This window comes from Peromyscus maniculatus, chromosome 18 (assembly GCF_049852395.1).
Source record: "Peromyscus maniculatus bairdii isolate BWxNUB_F1_BW_parent chromosome 18, HU_Pman_BW_mat_3.1, whole genome shotgun sequence".
Classification (NCBI taxonomy): domain Eukaryota; kingdom Metazoa; phylum Chordata; class Mammalia; order Rodentia; family Cricetidae; genus Peromyscus; species Peromyscus maniculatus.
This window is the reverse complement of record NC_134869.1, coordinates 14,361,661-14,375,781: the sequence shown is the minus strand read 5'-3', so window position 1 is coordinate 14,375,781 and position 14,121 is coordinate 14,361,661. Positions and strand designations below refer to the sequence as shown.

Sequence of the window (14,121 nt, the reverse complement as noted above, 5' to 3'; positions counted from 1 at the left end):
GTTTCCAGAAACACACAAGGGAGTGAGTGGCAGAACTAGCCTGCAAGCTGGCTCTAACTATTGGCTTTATGTCAATCACAAGATATTTAGAGCGATCCCTACACACTATCCTCAGGGTTTTCAAATATAACTTATCATTCTATAAAATAATAATGGGAACCAATAGATAATTAAGGATACCTATATGAGCCCTAGCTACCCTCTTTTGAACTTCATGGGCAGGCGCGCACGCACACACACACACACACACACACACACACACACACACACACACACACATGCACGCACATGCACAAACTTCTTTGTGAGACAGAAGAATCACTTGTGTTAGGTTATGGTATAGGGCTTCTTTTATTTACTTTCTCCTCCTATGGCTGTATTTAACACTGACTTATGAAATTCTTATATCCCAAGGTAAGGACTGTGATTTGCATACTTTTTTATTCCTAGAATCTAGTACTTAGAAGAGATTAAATATATTCCTGTTGAATAAAAGAAAGAAATGAATATTTTATCTATTTCTATTACAGGTAGTTCCTATGCTACTTGATAACTTCTCCAGTTGTTTGCCTGAGCACATGTGTCCAAATGTCACTAAACCATCATTTTCCCTTTCACCAAGGTTCTACCCTAAGGAACGTTTATTGCAATATTTTAATGACATAACCCATTTTCACTTCTGTTCACCCTGACACTTGCACATTTGGGTTTTTGTGGCAAGGGACACTTAATAACATGGAAAGATCTGTTTTAAATGGCAGCGTAATCATTCAGCAGTAGAGAAAAGAGTGATGTATGAACTGTATAATTACCAGTCATCTATTTCACATTTATTATTCAGAGATGGAGCTCAGAAAGTATTCTGTATAGGTCAGCGTTAGTTACTGCTTGAATAGTTGAACACAAATAATAAACCACATACACTAAATTTTCCCCATGATCATGTAAAAGGGGCACACTTAGACACACAAGAAAACACACAGAACCCACAAACAAGTATTTATCATTATTCTTGGAAATTGGTCAACATTTTTCTCAAGACAATGAAAATAAATGTGACATCCCCCAGTCCAACTTGGTTCATTGGTAGCTTAAGTTTTCTTTCTTTTTTTTTTTTTTTGTTGTTTGTTTTTTTGTTTTTTCGAGACAGGGTTTCTCTGTGTAGCTTTGTGCCTTTCCTGGAACTCACTCTGTAGCCTAGGCTGGTCTTGAACTCACAGAGATCCTCCTGGCTCTGCTTCCTGAGTGCTAGGATTAAAGGTGTGAGCCACCACTGCCACGTGATGTTCTTTATTGCTATAATTCTGTTGCTTTTATTTCTAAAGTAGAATGTTCTTTCAAGATTATCCTGTGTAAGGCAATAGAAGGACAATTCAGAGAATGTGCACCTTAAGAAACCACGAGATAAAGTTCACAAAGGTACCCAGAGCTGTGGGCACAGGATCAGCTACATCTGGGACAGAACTTCTGTGTGTTCATGAGTCAGCCAATCTGCCTCTCTCTTCTCCAAACCACCCAGGAAAGCCTCTCTCCTAAGCTTTGGTGGGGATAAAATGAGGTAACACATAAAAGTACTTTGACAGCAGAAAGCACTGTGAATAAAAGTTATTTAAATGTCAAGGAAAATAAGTAAAAATAAGCTACGGTTTCCTGAAAAACATCATGGGCTTACCATGTTGGAATTTTAGTGAAAAAAGCAAACAAATGTTCAGGTAGAGAACTTGGCTTTTTCACTCCCCAAAGCATGGCGTTGATGATGATCTTTGAGTGGGATGATTTCATGTATTTTTCCTTCCTGTTTCCGTGCATTTATATAGATCCCAGTGTGGTTGTTTTCCCATGGGCTGGTTTATTCTGTGCAAATTAGCCATCACAGCAAAAACATGGAGAAAATAGACTCTAAACATATATTATGCTCTAAATAAAAGTTTGTCTGTTTGGGTGAGTTTCTCAGATTATGCAAATCAATCACATTCCTGTGTGTTGTGTTCCTGCGTTTTCATAATTTTACTCTTTTATAGGAAGGTGGAAAAATAATCTTACAGGAAACCTAATGCCAACACATGAGAGCCTTATACACATGGGAGCCTTCAACACATGGGCTTTGGGGAGGCATTCAAGATGCAACTATATATATAAAGAATCCCACTATTAAAATTAAAATCTCCATGTGATAAAGGCATGATGGTACTTACCTGTAACTCTAGCCCTCAGAAAACTGAGACAGGAAGATCTCAAGTTCAAGCCTAGCCTAGGCCGCTAAGGAAGTTTGGGACCAGCTATATAGCAACACACACACACACACACACACACACACACACACACACACACACACACACACACACACCAAGTGAGGATGTCACAAAATCATCCTGGACTCAGAACTGTATCTTTAATATAAACAAAAGATGACATTTTAGGAAATCCCATGATTCAGATAAGATCTTCCATGTGCGTTACGACTTTGAAAATATACTGTGCATTGGAAAGCAAAACACAGTCTTTTCAAAAGCCTAAAATGTTGAAATGCTCTTGATTAGCATAAATGCAACTGCAATCATGCATGGATCAGGCCGTGGAGGAGGAAAGAGAAAAAGAGGGAGGGGGAGGGGGAAGGTTGGAGGGAGAATATGAATGTGCATACATACTTCTGTCTGTCCTAAACGGACACCACAATTCATGAGTCCATTCATATTCCTCTGACTATTTAGCTTGCAGGTTTTCACAAGGAGAATAGTGTCATGGATCACTGGCTTGCCATACTTTGACTCCTTATTTAAGGTGACTAGCTATGACAGCTTTAAAGGCCCCTTCATTGATGGTGACTTCCAACTTCCCAGGACTCTACATTCTTCTGCACTGGTCCATCTGCTCACAGTTTGCAGAAAACCTTTGTGTCTCACAAATATGGGGGCATGTGCCCCCTCTATACCAAGCACTGCTGCAGGCTCAGAGGAACAGAAATGTTCCTTGTCCCCAGAAGGTCCAAACTCAGGACCCTACTTGTCCCAAGTTAGAAAATAAAACCTCTCCTTAGTCCAAATGTCCAGAAAGTTTGATTTCTCAGGTGCCCCCTCCTCCCACTATGGACATGGGTACTGCCCTTCTCTCTTGGGAGTTTCAGCATTGTTCTGAAGGTCCCGAGAATACTGCCATTCGCATAGCATACAACCATTTACAATTCCAGTTCCAAGAGATCGATGCCCTTTCCTGGGCTCTGTACGCACCACACATGTATATGCTACACAGACTTACACATAGTCAAAACACTCCATACACATAGTAAATTAATAAAAAATGTAATTCCCTGGAGTGAAGATTTACCACAGAGAGAACATAAAGTTGAGCTTTTATCAACTACCCAAAAATTAAAGTTGACGTTTTTTTAAAACATTCTTACATTTGAGAATTTCATATACATATGAAATATGATCATATTCACATGCCATTTCCCTTTCTAATTCCCCCATATTCTACTCAGCATGCCCCTCCACACTTCATGTCTTGTTTGTTTGTTTGTTTGTTTGGGGGGATATAGCCCTGGCTGTCCTAGAACTCATTCTGTAGACCAGGCTGGCCTTGAACTCAAAGATCCACCTGCCTCTGCCTCCTGAGTGCTGGGATCAAAGGTCTGCACCACCACCACAATGCCTTCTTTTTTTTAAATAACCCAGTAAATTGGTGCTGCCCATGCGTGCTAAGTGCAGGGCCGTCTACTGGAGCACGGGAAGACTTTCAGTGGGTTCAGGAAACGATGGTTGTCAACCCCCCAGCTACTTTCACTGCCAACAATTCCTCAGAATGGGGTGGGGTCTAAAGGCATCTACCCACTGATGCCACCATTTGGGCTGGCTTAATCTAATGTCGGTCTTGTGCAGGTATCGACAGCTGCTATGAGTTATTGATTGCGATAGCCTTGTCATGTTCTGAAGACAGTGTTTCACAGCACATCCCCATGTCCTTCGGCTCCTAACATTCTTTCTGCCTCCTCTTTCCTAGGATTCCCCCAGCCTTGGTAGTGTTGGGATAATATAGATGTCCCATTTAGGGCTGAGCCCCCAGGGCCTTCTTCTCAGCATTTTGACCAGTTATCTCTACGGACTGCTATCCACTGCAGAAAGAGTCTTCTCTGACCACAGTTGAGGGCAGCACGGGAGCATATACACATAAATATTTAGAAGACAATTTGACGACATGGCCATTTAACAATGTAACAATAACAGGTTCTCCTCTAGGACCTATGACCTTCCCAGCTATGAGTTTTGGACCAGTATTACAGTGCCAGACATGAAATTCTGTCCTGTGGAGAGTCTCAAATTCGATCAAAATCAGTTAGTTATCCCATAAGAGTCATACCTAGTGCACCAGCAGGTACATCTTACCTGCAGGTCTGTATGGTAGCATAGTTCAGGACTAGACAGGACCACTGACAGATTTTCTCTCCCAGCATAGCCCCTTTTAGTACTATGAAAGTTTACAAGTACAGAGGACGTTTTCTGATCGGCTTGATGTTTCTGTCTCCTATTTAGCCAAAGTGTGTGTTGTTTTCAGTACAGGGTCTTACTGTGTCCTTCTGGTGGTAACCAAGGGCAATGGCAATAACTGGTGTTGTTTTGGAGACCTCTGGGCCTCCCTAGCCAATAGCTAATAGCCCCCATGCCTTGTACTGTGACTTTCATTTAATAACCCACGCCTTCTGGAAGTGACATTGTCCACCCATGCAGGCCAATTCTGTTCGAATTCTTTTTTTAAGTTGTATTTTGAAATTAGCTTGTTAGCTGGTCTGTTTCAGTAGGCTTTTTAATATATCCTTGATTTTGGTTAAGCCACTCATCACCTTCTGCTTTCCCTCTCTACCTCAATCCCTTCTTGATCTGCTAAACCTCGGCATTCCCTCCCCCTACTACATTTTTTTAAATTGGGCTATAGGACAGTATGATTCCATATTTCTATACTCCCTTCCTCTGGGTTACATCTCCACCCTACTCCCTGATTGCCCCCTGCCCCACAGTCCCCTCCCCTCCCTGCTGGAGCATTTCCGTCCTCAGCATGCCTCACTCCTTTCTTTTCGCCTGTAATGTTCTTTCCTCCCCTCTTGACATGCCCCTCCATGGAAGGTTCCTTTCTGCTCCCCTGCCTTCTCCTTCTTCTCTGAATTAACCACACAAAACAAAAGATTGGAAGCTGGGATCTGTTGTTGTTTGTTTTTACTCTTTTCTTGAATGGACCTGTCACCCAGCTCCCAAATAAATCACACACAGTGACTTCTTCTTAATTATCAATGCCCGACCTTAGCTTTGCTTAGTTTCTTTCCAGCTTTCCTTAACTTATTCTTAATTATAAATGTTCAGCCTTAGCTTGGCTTGTTTCTAGCCAGTTTTCCTTAACTTTAGTTATCCCATCTACCTTTTGCCTCTAGACTTTTCCCATTCTTTTACTTTTGTAAATCTTACTCTTACTCTGGGGCTCGCTGTGTAGCTGAGTGGCTGGCCCCTGGAGTCCTTCTCCTTCTCTGACTCCTACCTCTCTCCTCCCAGGTTTCTCCTTCTATATATTCTCTCTGCCTGCCAGCCCCGACTATCCTTTCTTCTGCCTTGCTATTGCCCAGTTCTTTATTAGACCATCAGGTATTTTATACAGGCACCGTCACACAGCTTCACAGAGTTAAACAAATGCAACATAAGCAAAAGTTACATACCTTAAAATAATATTCTACTATAGGGATCTACATGTGGAATTTGCCCTTTTGGGCAAGAATGACCTTACACAGTGTATTGTTTTCCAAGTTCTATCCATTTACCTATAAATTTCATTTTTCTGTAGAGATGAATAATCCTCCATTTGTATATGCGCCACATTTTCTTATCCATTTATATGTTGATGGAATGTATTTGTTGAGTTCATTCCCTAGCTATTGCACATGAAGCAGTAATGAGCATGGATGTCCAGGTATCTCCATGGTAGGATGTAAGTCTGGGGAAGTGGAATAGTCCTACAGCAGTTCTGTTTCTAAATTTTGTTTTTTAGAGACCTTGTGTCTGATTTCCGAAGTTTGTAAAGTTTGTAGTCCCACTGACAGTGTGTAAGACTTTCCCCTTTTGTCAGATTCATGGCAGTATTTATTGTTATTGTATTCCTGATGATGGACATTCTAACTGGGGTGACATAGCATCTTAACATAGGTCAGTTTAACTTGCATTCTCCGGATGGCTAAGGATGCTGAATACTTTTTGAAGTGTTTCCTAGTCATGTTCGTTTCTTTTTTAAAGAATTTTCCATTCGGTTCCATACATCATTTTTAATTGGGTTGTTTATTTTCTTAATGCTTAGTTTTGAGGATTCTTTGTGTATTCTAGACACTGGTGTATTCTGTCATAAATAGCTGAAAAATATGGCTTTCTTATTCTGTGGACTGCCTATTAATTCACATCACAGTTTCCTTTGCTGTATTGAACCTTTTGAGTTTCATGAGATCCTATCTGTTGGTCATTGGTCTTATTTCCTGGGCTACTGGAGTCTTTTTCAGTCCTCATCTGTGAGTTTTTCCTTGGTGTCTCCTGACTAGTTTGGGTTTGAAGTCTGTTTTTGTCAGATATTAGGATAGACAGGCCTGCTTGTTTCCTGGTTCCATTTGCTTGGAGTACTTTTTCCAACCCCTTCACCCTAAGATTGTTGTCTGTTGTTGATGGTGAGGGGTTATCTCTTGGAGGTGGGAAAAAGATGGATCCTGTCTTCTGACCCAATCAACTTCTGTGTTTTTATTTGGGGAATAGAGGCCATTGATATTCAGAGTTACTACTGAAAAATGTTTATTTAATTCCTATCGTTTTGTTGATTTTGTAGTGTTATCTTAGATCTCTTTTGATTAACTGTCCTGGCATTTATTTATTCCTTATGACCTCTTTGGTGTGTTTATCTTTTTCTTCGGACTGAAGTATACCAGTATCCCATGTTGATCTGGCTTAACGGTCATAAATTCCTTTAATCTGTTTTTATCTCTCCTTCAATTTTAATAGATGGGCTTGCTGGTATAATATCTGAGTTGACAGTTGTGATCTTTTAGGGCATGAAATACTTCTTTCCAGGTCTGTCTGGCTTAAAAAAGTTTCTGTTGGGTAATCAGGTATTATTTTGTGGGGCCTGAGAGGCTTGGCCTTTTCCTCTTGTAGCTTTCAATATCCTTCCTCTGTCCTTTATTTTCGGTGCTTTAATTACATTATGTCATGGGATATTCTTTTCTGGTTCTGTGGGCAGAACCTAGGTACATATGTACCTAGGTGGCAATCTGTCTCTCTAAGTGTAGTAGTTTTTCTCCTTGATTTTACTGAAAGTCTGATATATGCCTTTGACATGATATCCTCTCCTTTGTCTGTGCTCATAATCCAAAAGGTTATATCTTTTCTTGATTTCTCAAAGCTCTTCCAACTTTTGTATGTGGATTTTTATAAATTTGTCACTGACTTTACTGAGTGGTTCAAAGCCTCTACCTTGTCTTCCAGTCCTGATACCTGTCCTCCACAGGATCCATTCTATTGGTGGGGCTTTCTTCACACTGAGGGTTTTATTTGGATTTTTGAGTTTTTCATTTCTAGCATAATTTCAGTTTGGTTTTTCTTCAGTAATTCTTTCAATTGGTTTCTGTTCTCATAGCTTGTGCTGACATCCTCATTTATCCATGCCTTAGACTCTAACTTCTTTTAGTTGTTTGAATGTAGTTATTATCATTCTTTTGAACTCTGTCTAGAAGTTCTTCCAGGTCATTCTCATTGGGGTCTATTATTACTGGATTGATAATTTTTGGAGATGACACATCTTGGATTCTCAAGCTGTTTCTAGTTTTGCCCTGGAATTTGCACATTTTTAGTTAGTTGAATAGAAACCTAGGGCTGGTGGTCTGGAGACTGCTTACCAGTTAGCACCGGGAGTTAGGGAAACTGAGGAAGGGTGGGAAAGGAATTTAGGAACCAAGGAGCTCTTACTTATCAGCACCAGGAGCTGGGCAGACGAGGGAAGTTTGGGCAGAGTGGTCAGGGCCTGGGTGGGGTATAAGGGCTTAGCTATCAGCAGAGAGAATTGGGAGGAGCTGATAAAGTTAACATTCTTGACTTATAAAAAACAAAACAAAACAGTGTAAATGGCAAGCCGCATGCATAGGAAGGATCTGGGTAAACCTTATATGTTTAGACTTTTTGGATTACTCTCTACTTCTTCCTATTACTCTCTTCTCCCTATGGGAGGCAAAGTCCAAAGAAAGATTTTGCAGTTGGTCATTCACATCCTTCTTCCCATAGGCAAAGACCAAAATCTGTAGGGAGCTTATCAGGGTGTGAAGGTCTAGTTTACTTCCCTATCCGAGTAATTCGTCAATTTAAAAGCCCCCAAAGACACAATGCAGGCCTTGGGAAAAGCTGCCTGGTACCAGCCCAGCTTCAGATCTCTTGTCTCATTGGTGCCTCCGTCTCTGTATCCTTTGCCAACTTGTTTTCATCTTGTCGGCTGCGAGTATTTCTTCTTTTCTTTATTCTTTTGGGGAGGGGGTATGAGTGTGTGATGTATGCACATGTTTGTATGAGTGTTTGCATGTGTGTGGGTTCACATGTGTGGGCATGTGCAAAGACTAAAGGTTGCTATCAGGTACACTCCATGATAGCTTTCTACTTTGTATGAATTCCTTGATAACTTTCCATGTTTGTATGAGTGTTTGCATGTGTGTGGGTTCACATGTGTGGGCATGTGCAAAGACTATAAAGGTTGTGAACAAGTATCCTCCTCGATAGCTTTCCATTTCATTTACTCAGGCAGGGTCTCTTGATGAGCCTCGACCTCACAGACTCACCTCTGCCTCCACAGTGCTGGGATTACAGCAGGGTCATACCTACCTGGCTTTTATATGGGTTCTGGGCACATGAATTTCAGTCATCATGCTTGTATGGCAAGAGCTTTATCCACTGAACCATCTCCTGACTCTCTTTCTCTCCTTTCAGTAAATCTCTCTCTTATAATTTTTTTCTCCACTAAGAAGCCACGGTGATCTCTGGGCACTGAAATCAAGATGGCTTCCCTATGTTCTAACAGTGAGACCCAACAGCCTAGGAAGTGCCCTACAGTACACTCTCTTCTGCTCACTTTCTCGGCCTCTAATGTCCCTCCTCTACTTCACCTCAGCCACTCCTCCTTCCCTTGAACACACCAAGCAATTTCTCACCTTGTCCCACGCCTCCCACACTCTACCCAGCAGGTTCCTGTGCCTCCTTCAGGTCTCAGCTCAGGCCACCCCAGAGAGGCCTTCGCTTGACCCCTTGTCTAAAGTCATGTGTGCCTTCTCCACACAACCCTTTCCCAGTATCTCATCTTCACAGTGTTCACCACTACCTGAATTTATCCCCCTCTTTTAAACTTGTTTCCACATATGTCCCTTTTAAATATTTATGGATAATGTAAACATCCCTCTTCTTTTATTCACAGCTGTGTCCCCGGTGCGTGGAACAGGGGCATATTTGTTAAATGGCTATGTGCACACTTTAAGGGACTGGCTTATTGCCAAAGAATGCCCCACATTATAAACTCCAAGTTCAAACACTCCCAGTTCCAGCTGCACTGAAACTGGAGGAAATTTTGATATACTTTTCAATTTAGTTTCTTTTCTCTGTTTCAGTCCTCTCTAATAAATAGTGACATTATCTTTGTGAAGTTGCATGCCCCATGGGAAGTCCTTGGAAGATATGCAGAGCAAATGAATGTAAGGATGCCTTTCAGGTAGGTGTGAATGTGTCTCCCTGCTGCTCTCTCTCTCTCTCTCTCTCTGCCGCTTCATGGTAAACCTAATGACATTGTTTCTTGGAACAAATAAAAGCATAGTACAGGCTGGAAAAGTCATTAAAGCAGAAAATTTTCCTAATGTTCAGAAAATGCAAATAAATCTCCTGCCTGCTATCAAGTAGCATTTCCAAGTAGCATTTGCATTTTGAAAATGCCATTTCTAGAATCTCTGTGTAATGCCTTGAACAGCTAGACACCATATACCATGGTCTTTACTGAGCAGTACCTTCCACAAAAAAATTAAAAATCAGTTTTTTCCAAGAAATAAGTTTAAGAAATTTCATAAAATATGACTTTTAAAAAATAATCTATTTTTAAAATTAAGACGTCATAAATTTTATATAAGTACAAATAATTGTTAATTGTTCCAAGGTGGTGAATAAAGATACTTTATATGGATTGCTAGGTTACCTAAAAGGATAAATTTTCCTTTGTCTCAAAGTGTCTATTCTTATTTCATTATAGGTTAAGGAGATGTGATTTTTCCTTTGTTAGATTAAAAACAAAATGAGATAGTAAACCTGAAATTACAAGTGCAGAGATGTGTGTGGAAGAGTGGGGTGGGGGTGGGGGGAATCACCAATAGAATCTGCTAAAAGGCAAAGGGATTTAGCGCCAAGGACAGTTCAAAAATGACTTGTGAGAGGTACTTTGGGTTTTCAGCTTGCCTATAAGACCAAGATAAATGGCAAGAATTAGGTGAGATGGTATCGACTCTCAAAATGCTTCTTAGTGGGCTGTTAAAATTACAGAAACCAGTGGTCTGCTAAACTCAGAAGGGGTAGTGGGGTGGGGGGGAGAGAGAGAGATTTACAGGTTTACAGATTTACAGAAGGCCAATTTCCATTCATAAGCCTGTAATATATCTCTCAGGACATTTTATTTTCTTTATTGGTCTCTATGTCCTAATATCAAGTCAACATATAGGCTAAGGTTTCCAGCATCTGTTTTCCTGGAGGCAAAATTCTCAAAATAGATAAGCATAGTCCTGGTCTTATGATTTATTTCTGTGTTTAAAATGTTGAAAAGGAAAGCTGAGAACTCAAGGGCAAACACACACACACACACACACACACACACACACACACACACACACGTAAATAAACAATAAGAAGGAAAGAAAAACCATGGTTTGTGCTGAAAGAGGCTATGCTAAAATAATTAAATCCTGTTACTTGATGATATAATAATTATGTAATGTAGACTAATACCGTATCATGCTTAAGAACAAAGGGGAAAGAAAGCACTCTAAATTACATTTAGACAGAAATTAATAACCCTTCCTCAGTCTAAAAACTTACAACCCCTCTAGCAAGAACACATCTCTATAATAAAGAACCTAAGGAAACAGAAACCTGAATGATGCTAATACAAAGCCAACTCTCTTAGTACTTGGAAGGATTTCACATCTGAAGGGCCTGACCTCACATGATAGAAAATATATTGCATGTACATTTCATGGCAGAGAAGTTCTGCCTCGAGTAGCATGAATAGTTTTATAATGCAACACTAATAGACCAGGATGCAAGCAGTAAACTGAAAGTGAATTTGAATAATAATCTACTCTCAGATGCAGGAATTCCTACAGGAAAGCAGTTTGAAGAGAAAATGCTGTCATATGTGAGAGTAATTGGCCTCACTAATATTGATATGGTTTTACCTGAGCTTAGCATCACCTGTTACGACCCGATGCATGCAAACCTTCATGAGCATATATTGTCCTTGGTTTTACGTGTGGTTCTAGCCTGAGGCACATGTAGTTCCAAAGGAGGAATTTCCCGACCATACCATTTTAGGAACATGTACAGATATCAATTTAGCTAAACTCAAATGTTCCAAAGTATCTTACATGATTTGTTTCTTTCAGTAAGACAGTGCTTCTAAATCTCAGGTTTAGTTTTCTTCCTTTTTAACTCTACAGTTAATAAAAAGAAATGTAAAAATAGCTTTTTGTGGGAGATTTCTAATAAACTTGTTTCTGAAGTACCTCTATGTCCATAAATTTGTGGTTTAAAAATGATAGACTGTTTTTTGAGCATTTTTAGGGTTAGAGAAAATTGGGCCGATATCACAGTGTGTCCCACATCCCCACCTTCTACAGTTTTCTTACCAATATCTCCTGTTAGTATGGGTATGTGTAATTTTGATGGAGCAATAACATATCATTAACTAAAGTCTAAAGCTTATGGCCCACTCATATACAGGTTTATAAATATGTGTCATTGTGTAGAATCATATAAAATCATATGTAGAATCATACAGAATATGATATCCTAAAAACTCCATGTTTTGCCTGTCCATTCGTTCTGCCTGGCCCAAATCTCTGACTTCGTATTCTCTGCAACTGTTGACCAAAATGTGGCAGATATTGTTTGATATGTAAAATCCCCTCTTTGCAAAAAGTGAAGTAGCCCAGTGACCATGCAGAATGCACCCGACCTGCCCTCATCTCATGATTGATCCCTTGGTAGACACTTGAACTATGTAAAGAGATTGCGTCTAATGAGGTGTCCAACACACATGCTCTCAAATTACACCCAGAGTTCTCATTTAAATATTTTTAAAAATTAACTAAAGTGAAGCAACATAGCAGATCTTTATTGTATCCCATTCTTGGTTTTTTGGTTTCCTAGGATTGTGTGTTTTTCCCTGGTTAGTTCACCTGTCAGCAGTCAGGAGGTAGTTATGCCCATGTGGGTATTTATAGTTGACTACTGATACAATCTTTTCTTGTACTAGATGTGAAATACATGTTTTTATACCTCTATCAAGATCGTGATAAAAGTATCCTGTAAACCCAAATTGCTATATAAATATTACCTTAATGTAATAATAACACGTCTGTTAAATTATGTCTGCTGCCCTTAGTCCTCCGAGTTTCCCTTGATGAAAGTCGACCTCCACTAAATCCATGCAAAATACTAATCCCTCCAATTTATTACTCTGCCTGTGCATGTGCTGTAGGCCAGATGCAGCCCTGAAGAAATGATAGTAATGAGAGGAAGAAGCAGTGATAGGCGCCGTCCCCTAGGATGTCTGTACTGACTCACTTCTCCTTGTTAATCTCTCTTTAGTGTTTTCTTCTTCACCTCTTACAGGCTTCTATCTCCGATCTCCTTTCCTCCCTTGCTAGTTCAAACTGTAACTGACGGTGGGTTTTCTTCTCGACTGGCTTCATTTTTGCTGTTCTTCCAGGAGAAAAATCTATTACCTGCCCCGCCGGTACAAGTTCATGAGCAGGTGAGTAGCTCGCTCTGTCCCTGTGGTCTTGTCTGCTGATGATGTACTCTAGCAATGACAAGGACCAACAAGCCCAGGAGGATGGGAGATGATACCGTGACTGCCAAGCACATCCCCAAAATAACGTTTTCACACTAGCCTGACAAATAAAGCTGCAGATGCCCTTCTCACAGTCCTCCCCTTCCCTGGCCACCTGGGAGCATGCGCAACAGCATCTACAGGGGTGTTGAGGTTGTCCCTTGTCTGGCCCAACCTGTAAAAATGATTGCCCCAAATCCCAACCGATCAGAGAAATTTTAGCCTGGAAGCTGTTGTCTTCCACATGAATTTCTCCCTCCACTGTTCGTAACTTGAGAGATCAAAGGGCAAGTGGTTACCCTGTCAAAAAGCTGGTGGCTACTCCTGCATCATGGGAGAGTCCTTAGTATCGGTGACATTTGGTTGATATGCTATTCACATTGTAGGGGAGAGCTCTTATGGCACTCTGCACAGGAAAAAAAAAACCCATTGGACGAATGTTGTTCTTCCTGTAGTTTGTGTCCTTCCAAAGCTTGTTTTCCTTGTTGTTCTATTAGAAGCCAAGGAAAAGGGGAAAATATCAGTGATATCCTCGACTTGGCTTCATTTTGTGATCATTGGTGACTCTAACTTCAAAATCTTAATTGGTCTTATATACCTCCTCCCCCTGAGCTGAACTTATGTCTTGAATGGGCATCCCTTGGGTTTCTCTAAAAATCATTAAGGTAATTCAGTTCAGTGAGATTCAATATGTAGACCCAATGTTTATAGTCTATATGTAACATAAAGAATATATGTAACATATAATATATATTCTTTGTAGTCTATATGTAACATAAAGAAGTAATGTAACATAAAGATAACATATAATATATATTCTTTATAGTCATTTATAACCTGTGCAGAATGGTAAGTAATGCAGGTCGGTGGGTGTCCTCAAGTATGCATTTACCAGCAGAGTATGGCAAGCAGAGCAGCTTCCACGGGAACTGAGAGGTTGTGATTTCTCACCACGTCTCTGTGCAGCTCTTTCATTAGGCAATA

The 14,121-nt window shown here is 40.3% G+C and overlaps 1 protein-coding gene across 6 annotated transcripts in view; it reads left to right on the top strand.

Annotated features, from left to right (window-relative positions):
* Window positions 1–14,121, top strand: part of Ano4 (anoctamin 4) — a 394,739-nt gene that overhangs the window by 262,475 nt on the left and 118,143 nt on the right. For 5 of the 6 annotated variants that reach the window (XM_015998459.3, XM_015998460.3, XM_042263138.2 and 2 more), the window contains 2 exons: window positions 9,656–9,756; window positions 13,015–13,059. In XM_015998459.3, coding sequence (XP_015853945.3) covers window positions 9,656–9,756; window positions 13,015–13,059 — 146 coding nt within the window. The remainder of the gene's footprint in view (window positions 1–9,655; window positions 9,757–13,014; window positions 13,060–14,121) is intronic. The other variant, XM_076554596.1, reaches the window with a different exon arrangement.